This window comes from Nicotiana tabacum, chromosome 13 (assembly GCF_000715075.1).
Source record: "Nicotiana tabacum cultivar K326 chromosome 13, ASM71507v2, whole genome shotgun sequence".
In the NCBI taxonomy this organism is placed as follows: domain Eukaryota; kingdom Viridiplantae; phylum Streptophyta; class Magnoliopsida; order Solanales; family Solanaceae; genus Nicotiana; species Nicotiana tabacum.
This window is the reverse complement of record NC_134092.1, coordinates 123,345,925-123,357,680: the sequence shown is the minus strand read 5'-3', so window position 1 is coordinate 123,357,680 and position 11,756 is coordinate 123,345,925. Positions and strand designations below refer to the sequence as shown.

At 33.9% G+C, this 11,756-nt stretch overlaps 1 protein-coding gene across 3 annotated transcripts; it reads right to left on the bottom strand.

The window, feature by feature from the left end:
• Positions 1 to 1,051: 1,051 nt before the first annotated feature.
• LOC107832586 (uncharacterized) lies at positions 1,052 to 9,663 on the bottom strand. 3 transcript variants are annotated; one of them, XM_016660446.2, is made up of 9 exons: positions 9,553 to 9,663; positions 9,221 to 9,387; positions 8,025 to 8,196; positions 7,291 to 7,470; positions 5,429 to 5,509; positions 5,136 to 5,299; positions 4,618 to 4,754; positions 3,229 to 3,344; positions 1,052 to 1,698 (listed from the first exon to the last, which is right to left on the bottom strand). In XM_016660446.2, the coding sequence occupies exons 2-9, from the start codon at positions 9,337 to 9,339 to the stop codon at positions 1,453 to 1,455; spliced, it is 1,215 nt and encodes a 404-aa protein (XP_016515932.1). In that variant the 5' UTR covers positions 9,340 to 9,387; positions 9,553 to 9,663; the 3' UTR covers positions 1,052 to 1,452. The 3 variants fall into 3 exon arrangements, with proteins under 3 accessions (XP_016515932.1, XP_016515931.1, XP_016515933.1); XM_016660445.2 differs by having other exon boundaries at positions 9,504 to 9,640; XM_016660447.2 differs by having other exon boundaries at positions 9,221 to 9,383; positions 9,504 to 9,612.
• Positions 9,664 to 11,756: the final 2,093 nt, after the last annotated feature.

The following is an 11,756-nucleotide window of genomic DNA, read 5'->3' as shown; positions in this document are numbered from 1 at the left end:
GGAATTTTACAATTTTAAAATAATTTTAACCCTTTTCCTGTTCTTATAATAATTTTTAGATTTTTTTCATCCACAGTAAAAAGTTGATGATAAAAATGAAAAAGCATAGGTCAATCAAAGCAATTCAATTAAGCCATCAAGCTTTGAGCATCAATTTTTACGAAATGTGTTATTCTTTTCTTTTATTGAGGAGATTTTATATTTTTCAGGTATTTCTCTTCCCATGTTAAGGACTTCTGAGGAAGAAAACAAATAGAAAATAGATGGAATATACAATAGAGCTTGTTTATTTCCATAATATGAAGTTGAATCGCCTAAGTGTATTTCACAAAACCGCTTAATAATGAATATAATTGCATATGTTAAACGAAAGACAATCTTAAAAGCGTGATATATTTTGGTAAAATATTTTTGAAATTGCGATATGAACATGCTTAAACAAACCTTTTTAAGAAACAATAAGTTTGTCAAATAGTTTGAAAGTCATGAAGTAGTTTTGAAATGTCTGTAACCATATTGTATATAATGTTCATCCATTTCATGTATTAATATGTGTTTCCGGAATAAATTATGTATAGAAAAATAAATAAATATTTCAAAAAGATGAAATAATAAGATCATCTTTAAGAAAGACTTTAATTACTTCATTCATATTTAAAATCGCCTACTTGTATATGTGAAATCGCTTACCCGTTACTAATATTTGGTGTTACAAATAATAAAGTTGAAGTTGATTCGGTTAAATTGTGTTTCACAAACCCGCTTAAGAATAGATATAACCACCTACGTTATATTACAAAAGAAAATCTTAAAATTGAAAAATATTTTAAAAAATATTTTGGAGATTGTGATCTCAACATGCTTAAATAAGTTTTTTTTCAGCTTGTTTGGATTGTTGTTACCTGTCGAAGGTTGTGAATTAGATACTATAAGGTTATTTATTTACGTAGTTTGGAATGTCTCTAACCCTATATAGTATACAATGCTCGTCATACGGAGATTCAGTAAGAAATTGACTATTCGATGAATACAAGTATTATTAGACTCTGTATCAGTGTAAATGAACTTGTTAATAGTAATGAGTTTGCATTATACAGGTCTACTGGTTCTCAATTGAGAACTTCCTCTTCCTTCCCACTCTCACCCTTCAAAAGACCAATCCAGTCAGTCACATCGACATGGATACAACAACAACAAACCCAGTGTAATCTCACAAGTGGGGTCTGAAGAGGGTAGTAGTGTGTACGCATACCTTACCCCTACCCCTACGTTCAAGAAGATAGAGAGGCTGTTTCCGGTAGACCCTCGGCTTAGGAAAAGTAAAAAGGAAGGGCAACAACACATAGACATGGATATGTTTAAGAAAATTATGGTACAGTATGAGTTGGTGTGAAGTGATTTTCACCTCAGAGCGGGAGCGGTGTACAAATTCAAAGACATCAGATGTCCCCCTTAAAGCTTTGAGGCAGTAGATGTTCTACTCAAGGCAATGGCAGCCTTAGAACCAGAAGGGCGACCCAAATGTTTGCAGATGAAATCTCCAGCCAATAGAAGCTTTCTCAGATCCACATTTGTCTTCACTCCTAGTCCATTAAGCATGTAAACGACATCCTCTGTAGCCACATTACCCGAGGCACCTTTAGCATATGGACAACCCCCAAGGCCTGATACAGATGAATCCACTGTGCTGATCCCCATCTATCAAGATAAAACACTTCGGTAAATAAAGCAATATTTATGCATTAAGATTCAAAGTGTCTAAGCCGAGGGTCTTCTGGAAACAACCTCTCTTCCTTCTTGAAGGTAGGGGTAAGGTCTGCATACACACTACCCTCCCCATACCTCACTTGTGAGATTACATTGGGTTTGTTGTTGTTGTTGTAAGGTTCAAAGTGTCAAAGAATACATAATACGTTTTATGCCACTTCCATCACTTAAGTAACAAGATGCACATGCAAGACCCTAATCAAATCAACTTCTTATCTCCTAAAATTCCGCAATTTCATCCTTTACTTTCACCAAAAAATATTTATCCAACTTATATTGATTTTGTCGGCATTTATGATCTAACTAATTAGAGCTTAAATTGTAAAGCATTTAGTTAATTTTTCAAAATTATTTTTAGCTTGTTAAAATTTATTAGATAGACTAATTTTGTCAATTTGATAAATAATTTATGCCGTTAGTTTAGTCAGTAAGCTTTCCTGAGCCGAGAGTCTATTAAAAACAGTCTCTCTATCTTCACAAGGTAAGGGTAAAGTCTGCGTACACACTACCCTCCCCAGACCTCACTACGTGGCATTATACTGAGTATGTTGTTGTTGTAGAATTTAGTAAGTAGTGATGATTCACAATAATAAAAATATAATCTCAATTGAAAAATATTAGAAGTAAATTATTATGAGTAAAGATTATTGCCATTATTATAATATTAATAACAACAATAGTAGCCTAATTAATTAATCTTTTCAAAAAATTATTAGGAAAGTTCAAAGATGTTCAATCGAGTTAGCATGATTTTGATCTAAGATTTTTAAAATAAAAAGACATTATTGTAATCCCCAATCCTCCGAGGAAGAAATATTAAGAGGATGTTCTGTAGGCTGTAGCTAACACATCCTAAATAATCTTCTACCAAACTCAACATAATAATCTTTTTTATCTGCCCTTATCCTCTCAGAACCACACACTAAATGACCGCGCAGTCATTAACATCCTTTTCATGCATTACTCTACTATCAGGATTTTTATTCTTATTACCTAACAAAAGCTACCTACCAAAAAGGATGACAGAAGAAAATACAAAGTTAACTCATGTTTTAAGGGGTACAGAAAATTATTTCCCGGATGAAAGAAAATGCTTAAAGATTCTGTAATTAATTAATTAATTAATTCCCCAGAGCTTTCCTTCCAAAAGAAGGGAAATCAACAAAAGTGAAGAAAGTTCTTTGGGCCATTCTTGCAAGAAATTAGCTCAGTGAATTGTTCCTGTGATTACTTGATACCTTCACTATTTTTCATTTTACATTCCGCTTTTTGCATTTTATTTTCACAGTGCCAGCTTGCATAAATAAAATAAAAAAAGACATGCTAGACCTTTTAAAAGACTTGGATGGATACAGCACCAACTATACACCAAACAAATGTTCTCATAATGTGATCGAAACGGCCAGAATAAACATCTAGAAAACAAATCTCACTACAAAAAGTATAGAAAGGAGATCTTACTTGCAACGACACAAGAATGTTGGAAAGAGCTTGTCCATAAGTGTCATGAAAATGAACAGCAAGCCTCTCTACAGGGACAACTTGGGTTACAGCGTCAAGCATCGGAATAACAGTACCTAGCAAATGGATAGTTGGGGACAGGAAATATGAGAAAATGTAACAAATAAAAGATGGTTTACTGAAGCAAGGAATGACATTTTTGACAATCAAATCAATTTCAGATAAAACTCAATAACAGATTGACAAATAGTAAACATCTTTTAATTTTAAGGAAAAACATTTGGTGAACATTCATTGCACTTATTTTAATAATTTCGACATAGACAATGAAGTTGAAATACTTTCAGTGAAGGATTCTGTGTAGACTTCACAGCACTCTGTGCTGGCTTCAAATAACGCCATCTCCTTATTAAGCAATCGAGTTCAAACGAACATAGTTAAGGGAGTGTAGATTGTAGAACGCACTCTGTGCTGGCTTCAAATAACGTCATCTCCTTATTAAGTAATCGAGTTCAAACGAACATAGTTAAGGGAGTGTAGAACACGAAGTTTATCAGTATGGCAAATATGTCTACAGTTAAAATCATTGAGGTAGTTCCTTTAACAATGAAAAAGGAAAAGGTGAACACCATTGCCTTTCCTATCGTGCCTTTATCAAGGTTATCATGGCCAGTACAAGCATTCAGCAGTTAACATTTGACAGATATCATATCAGTTATTTTAAGGATTATATACACTAACTTCTTTCTCTCTCCTTAAAAAGCATCGCGGTAAAAACCTTTTCCATAACCGAGAAATCCCTAAAGGCCCGTGGCGCACGGTTCGGAACTCAGTGGATAATGGGCCTGCTCCTCCACCCTCTCCACTTAAATGCCAGGCTTTTGTCTATGGCAGGGTAACGCCACATTAAAAACTACTTGGCACCATCCTGACAGTCCTTTTTATATTTTTATTCTCTAAAGCCAGAAGAAGACCACATTGAAACCTAACTTAATACATTCAGCATAAAAAATAAGCAGTCATCAGTATCTGTCACTGGAAATTGAATCTAAAATCCAGCAACTCTGCAAAGCAAGCTAATTCAACTAAAATGTATTACTAATTAACTAAATAACATAGTAACACTGCACTTCTCTAAATAAAGCAAATATATCGTTAGCTGTCTATGTTATCTCAGCAGCGCGTAGCTGAAAGATCCATCATTATCTTCTCTCACAAAGGAGGGAACTGCAAATTAAATTCTTCTTCAATTAAGAATCAGAACCACTGACAAGCAATGTAATGCTGGCACATGCTAGAATTTTACCAAACACACAAGATACAGATTCTTCTGGCAGACCAAAGGTACAAAATGGCAAAATGGTGAAAGCAGATGAGGTTTAGAATTACCTGGAGTACCAACTCCAATTGTATCACCAAGAGAAATTTCAAAGCAGCCCATATCTACTAGTTCTTTAGCCACATATGCAACTTTTGATGGAGACACTGCTCCTTCTACGGGACAGCCAACAACACATGATATATACCTGATAGAAAATAGTGATAGCCACTTTTTCAGTTCAAGAGATACAACCTTACTTCCCCAGATAAACTCCCATACAAGTCAACCAAAGAACATATTCCTACACATTACTACCAATTATTCTAGCAAATTTACTATTGGTGCTCATTTGGAGCTTGAAATACAAGAGCTACATTGATTTGAAGATATATCTAATACCAGAAACAAATTGTTTTTGCATGTTGAAGTCTAACCACTGACAAAGGAATAATTTGAGCTCATAGACGTAAGTAGAGTTAAAATAATCAGGAAAAGAAAAAATCACAAATTTGTCACAAATGTTAATTCGGTAATTGGAAATGTTAGACCTAATTCCTAGAAAATGTTGATCTGCTAGAACTCATACCCACGAATGGGGATGGAATGGTTTTTGGCTGCAAGAGCAACATCACGATAACGAGCAAGACTGTCTGCAATGCTACAATTAATGTTAGACCGAGAAAAGGACTCAGATGCTGCAGCAAAGATTGCTACTTCCTTGGCTCCAGCTGCAACAGCTGCTTCAAAACCCTGGAATAGGGCCGATGACAATTATGAGCTATCCCCATTATCCAGGTTCCAGTGCGAGCATGAAAATGTGTACATATTCAACAAGAAATATAAAGGAGAGTCTCACTCTTTGCATTTCTATCAGCTTACTTTAAGATTTGGTGTCAAAACAGGTAAGCGGACTCCTGTAAGGCTCCTAACTGCTTCAATTACATCCTTAGCATCAGCTAGCTGCAATTTGGTTTTGGTAAATATTTCAGAGAAACAATATCATCAACACTCTAAATAATAACTACGGCATTTTGCTAGCTTAAACCTTGATTCTATAGATACTGATTGAGGGATAAACTGCAACAATATAGTTCATGAAAGGCTAAACAAAGCACATTCATGCACATAAATTAGAAGAATCATTAACAAGCCTATCACAGGATTAAGTCACCAGGAAGTATTTCCATAAATCTCAACAAATTAACACAATGGGTTTTAACTCTTATAGCTAGCATGAGATGGAAGTTGAAGACTATAGGCTCGTAAATGATGAAGAAGATTATGAAGATGCAAAGCATTTATTCATCCACTGTAGAATCACAAAATCCGATCAAGTACAAATTTTTGAATTTGCTTGAAGTTAAACAGAACATGCCAGAATATCATAAAGATGTTCTACTTTGTTGGAATAGAGGAGGACTACAAAAAGGCGAAAAAAAGTTGTGGAACACTATACCAATGTGTATTTGGTGGACTATGTGGAAGGAGAGAAACAAAAGATACTTTGTAGGAAAAAAGGAAAAAATGTGTACCTTAAAGCGTGGATGTTTAGCTCTCTTGGCCTATTTGTGTAAAACTGAAAATGTACTAAGTAGTAGATAGGATGGTTAATTTCTTAGTTCTTTTCACATGTTGCTAGTGTACTGAGATGCATATTGTTAGGTCATACTATTTATCCGTTGCACTCTCTGGGTGCTAATTTTCATTACATTTTTCGAAACTGTGCCTCAATCCCAAGCAGGTTTGGATCGCTATATGAATCCTCACTATCCATGTCACCCCATTTAAACCAGTCTCAATCTCATATTATAAAAAATAATTTTTTTCTAGCACCAAGTTCTCTACATTTTCTACTAGAAGTCTTTTTCTACTGCCACATAAGGTTCTGACAAGACAAAAAGACTCCTAACGAACATTGGACCTAACAAACCTACTACCACGACTAAAACATAATTACGACTAAAACAATGTAAAGTGCATGTCAAATTAGAAATTTGGTTGAAGAATATCAGAGAATTTACATTATAGAAAAGAACACATTATGCAAGAGAAGGGGGGACATCATATCCGGGAGAAGAAGTGAGTAGACACAGAGTACAGTTTTGAGTTTGAACTTTTAGTGAAATTGACATGACTTGCACATGTCTGGCAGAATGAACATCCTTTTCATGATATAGAAGTATGAATTTGATAAAACTGCAATGTATAAACAATTTATCAGCATAAGTCTTCAAACTTGTTCCATACAATTTCCACACATATACTACTCATTTGACATTTTGTAACGTCGTTATTGTAAAGCAAAAAGTTAATCAAGAACTTGAACCTTGAAACGGGAAACCTTTCCTAATATCTCTACCTTAGGGAACCAGATCTTTGAGGAACCACATGTTTTCTCCTCAAAAATCTAAAATGAATTACAAAAGCACTCAAAGAGCATTAAACAATGCTTTTCATGGTCATTGATCTTTGCAAAATAGACAAAATACAAAAGTAACAACCCTTAAGGGCCTTAGTAATGGTCCTAACCAGTGAATAGCTAATGACCATAAGAAGAATCCCATACTCATGCTTAAAGATAAAAAACTAACCATCAAAAGATTGAACTGAAAGGAAAGTTCTTCTCGTTTCACACAGTTGATAAGGACAAATTAGCAACAAAATGTATGTCAATTATACAAGGATGACCAATGCAAGATACATAAAGATAAGATCCACTAGGACAAGCAAAATTTATATACCTGTGGTACCCACTTTGGAGACACAAAACTAGTAGCCTCAACAACTGGCAGTCCACTAGAAACAAGTAAGTTAATAAGCTCCACCTTCACTTCTGTAGGTACTATTGTCTTCTCATTTTGCAGTCCATCTCTTGGGCCAACTTCTACTATCTTGACAACTTCAGGAAGAGATCCTAAGGACTACACAATATATTAGATGGTGCCACAATTATAAAGAGAAAAATCAAGGAACATAGAGCTGACGACTCGGGGAAGTTAGCATATGTCTAACCCTTACACAAGTTAGGTCACCAATGTTAACAATTGTTGAGTCTCCCACATTGGCTACGAGATGGGGGACTTGGTCTCCTTATATGGTTTGGGAAATCCTCACTTTATGAGCTAGCTTTTGGGGTTGAGTTAGGCCCAATGTTCATATTTCTACCATGTCCATTTATCACATGGTATCAGAACCGGACCCATCCCATTTGTTGCTTCACCGATGTTGGGCCCCATATTATATTGTCCACGCTCCAATTGGCAGGCTGGGGCGTGAGGGGGGTGTTGAGTCTCCCACATAGGCTAAGGGATGGGGACTTGGTCTCCTTATATGGCTCGGGCAATCCTCACCTCATGAGCTAGCTTTTGGGGTTGAGTTAGGTCCAATGTCCATATCTTTATCAACAATCAAAAAAGGAAAGCACACTACATGAAATGACATCAAGATCCACAAACACGGACAAAAAACAGAATACCTTGTCTTTGACGTCTCTTAAATATCCATGGCTGCTGTAATAACAATTTGACAAAGAAAAAGATCCTATACTTGATCTAACCACCCTATGATCTTGATTAAATAAAGGACTACATAATGAATCCCTTCTCATTTGTCTTTGCAATTGGAATGCTCCTCCTCCAATGTCGTTGCTGCAAGGCAATAGTTACTTTACTATCAAGAAAAGGTGAAAAAGAAGAGTTGCTTGTCAAAACTCACTGGATGCCAGTAAAACTAATCGGAAAAAAAGATAAAAGCGAAAACCTTGCACAATAGCTTCAAACAACACAGATTTTTTCCAAAACACTTGACTTAAAGTAACCGCAGAAAACCATCGCACCGTAGTGACTCAATTTGAAAGAATAGCATGAAATTTTCCAATATTTGTAAAAAATGCTTCTGGGGTTCCAATCTTCTGATCAAACTGCAATGACACACTAAACAGCTACTTTTTTCTGGACATATTACTTAGATTTATTTTGGAAAATGACTTCAGGCCACAAAATAGATATATCAGACCTCTATCTTGTCATCATTATCTGGTATGATCTAGCCATCAAAAAAGTTTAGTAATAGGAGGGCGAGCTAATAACTGCTAAATTAAGAACCTCATTATTAATTCATTTGCTTCACTGATAGATCAGCTCTTTTCTAATTTATCAAGAAACATCAACAATGTTCTCTCCCACGGTGTTCACAGTTAGTTGCCATGATTTAGCATGATTTCATCTTTGATTTTTTCTTTTTCGCAGTCATTATGATTCCAACACAGAAAAACTCCAAGTATATGCATTACACTTAAATGTTCCATCGATTTATTCTCTTGGTTGTCACGATAAAATCCAAATCCACGACTATCTAGAATTATGGTGAGGAAACAAATTAAATGGTGCAGGAACCAGTGGCGGAGCCACATAGCTCCAAGGGGTGTCAATCCAGAAAATATATATATACTATGTATTGAATCCCCTTAACTTATACGTGTATTTATTTCTTTAAATTTTGATACCCCTTAATGAAAATCCTGGCTCCGCTATTAGCAGGAACAAAATAAATCTTCAATAACTTAGGCTATGAGTAATTCATCAAACACCACGGCAACAAAATTACTGAAACACAGAGAGGAAAGTTTAACATCAGAAATTTTTCTCAAAAGCTTTAATTAATGAATGTTACCTCATATTGATTAGAGACAAAATGCTGTCTGCTTCACTCGTCGCAACAGAAAAGGATCGACTTGCTAACAAAATATAGTTCCATCTTAATGTTTTCTTGATGATTTTAGAAGCTAACATTTCACCACTATTTTGATCATTCAACTTACCCTAATGAATTCCCCCTACCTTCACAAAAAAAAAAACACAAAATTACCCATGATATAAGATATAACACATAAACGAATTTAATCTGATAAATTGACAATTACTACTATTTGGAAAAGAAAAATAAAGCTACATACAGGTAACCAGAGAAAGAACAACAGAAAAAAATAAGAAAATTAGCAAAACCCTTTCGGCAATCCGTTAGCAGAGGAGCGAATGGAGCCCGTTTGGTAGCTTTTAAGTACCAAAATGTGAAAAACACTTTTTAACTGTCGGAAATGATTTTAGCAGCTACATATTCGGAAAATAAGTTATTGTTGTATCTGGTAAAAATAAGTATTTTTCTGTAAAAATAACTAAATTATTTTTAAAGTTGTTACCACTACCAGGAGCTGATACTATATAATTTTTATTCTAAATTGTTCAAATACAAATCTTTTATGGTTTGTACAGCAGTGTAATTTCTATAATTTCAAGTATATATTTGTCATTTTATCTCTTTGCATTTTTTTTACGTTTAATTATGTCTAATTAATTAATAGATTTATCATGTTTTTCTTGTTCGAGTTAAGGTATCAGCATTACATAATGGTTATTAACCAATACAAACTCTCAAATAGTTAAATTAATAGATTTATCATGTTCGAGTTAAGGTACATACTGGTTATCAACCAATACAATCTCTCAAATAGTTTTTATTTTCTTTTATTTGCTTTTTTCTTTGGAATAATAAGGAACACGATAAAAATCAAAAAAAATCCAGTAAAAATCAACATTAAAAAAAAATAGTATTTTCCTACATACCAAACCTCAATATTGCCGAAGAAGAAAAAGTGGAGGAAAAAAAAGGGAAAAGAAATGTGTGAATTAAGGCTTTTGTTTTAAAGATTATTTTGGAATTATAAAAATTATAAGGGATAGAATAATAAAACACATGATCAAACATAGACAGTATAAGCTTTATGTTTATCCATTCCATTCAACTTATAATCATATATGCTGACTATTTACAAAATTGATTAGTCCAATCTGCCGAATTCACCTAATAACAATCCTATATTATCAACAACTGCAATTTGAACTCATTGTCAATCCACAAGCTGTATCCGTTGGTATGAGCAACAATCCCAAAAAGAAGTTATGATCGTCTATATAAATTATTATTAAATATGTTTCTCCATTTAAATTTAGGGGTGTTCGTTAGTCGGTACGGTATGATATTTAGATATTTCGATTCGGTATTTTCGGTATTTAATTTCTTAAATGTTATACTAATATCGTACCTAATTAAATTCGTATGATTCGATTTTTCTCCTTTCGATTTTGGTTTAGTCGGTTCGGTGACTTCGATTTATTTGGTTTGAATACTGACTAGTACATAGAGCCGTAGACTGTAATATTCTTAATTAAAGTACTCAAACGAACAAAACTGAAAACGTTAAAAGTTTTGTCCAAAACGAGCAAAATATCAACCAATAGAGAGAAAAATGTACATAAAGAAATAAATTTGGCCATTAGAAATGTCTTGTTACTTGCATAGAGTTAATTAATGAACTTAAAGAATAAAGAAAAGAAAAATTATAGATTTTTTATATTTATATTATAATTAATAATATATGTATTGTGTAATATAATATATATTTGGTACGATATCAGTATTTTAGTATTTCATTTTAAAATATCAAATACCATACTTAATACCAATTTTTTTAAAAACTTATACTAAATACCAAATAATAAAATTTTCGCTTTTTGTACGGTAATTTGATATTTACCAAATTATGCACAGCCCTATTTAAATCTACGGATAAGGGTTTGATTTGCCTCTCTACTATCATAAATATGCCTTATTTACCCTCCGTTTAATTTTTCTATCAAAAATATCCTTACAGTTATACATTAGGTTCATATTTACCCCTTAAACGTTTAAAAGAATTACATTTGCCCTTCATTATACTTTAGGATTATATTTACTCCTCTACTATTCGAAAAGGGTTACATTTGCCCTTCGTTATACTTTATTGACATATTTATCCTTATAATTATCTGTGTCAGCTCGTCACCCCCCCCCCCCCCCACCCCACCCACCCCACCCCCACCCCCACCCCCACACTCATCCATCTCTCTTATCCGTGTCAACTCCATATTTTTCGGAGAGCGAAAAAATTTTGGACAGTGAGTGAATGAAACTATAGTGTTATCTCTAATTGATTTATTTAATTATTTCGCCTTTGTCTATGTTATTTTGTTTCCCTTTAATACTTCAGAGTTAGGAGACATGAATCACTCAATGATATTTTGAAGTGTTTGTAGAGATGCAACTCTGTAAAGTCTAAACTGGGTCAATTGACCATGCTTGATTCACGAAAAGCAATTTCCTGATACGATAT

Excerpts from the sequence above, each read along its gene's own strand:
- LOC107832586 (XM_016660446.2), bottom strand. The coding sequence starts at position 9,339 with ATGTTAGCTTCTAAAATCATCAAGAAAACATTAAGATGGAACTATATT. Across the intron at positions 8,197-9,220 it reads TTGTCTCTAATCAATATGAG|CAACGACATTGGAGGAGGAG; the intron begins GTAACATTCATT and ends ATTGCCTTGCAG. Across the intron at positions 4,755-5,135 it reads CATTCCATCCCCATTCGTGG|GTATATATCATGTGTTGTTG; the intron begins GTATGAGTTCTA and ends ATTTTCTATCAG.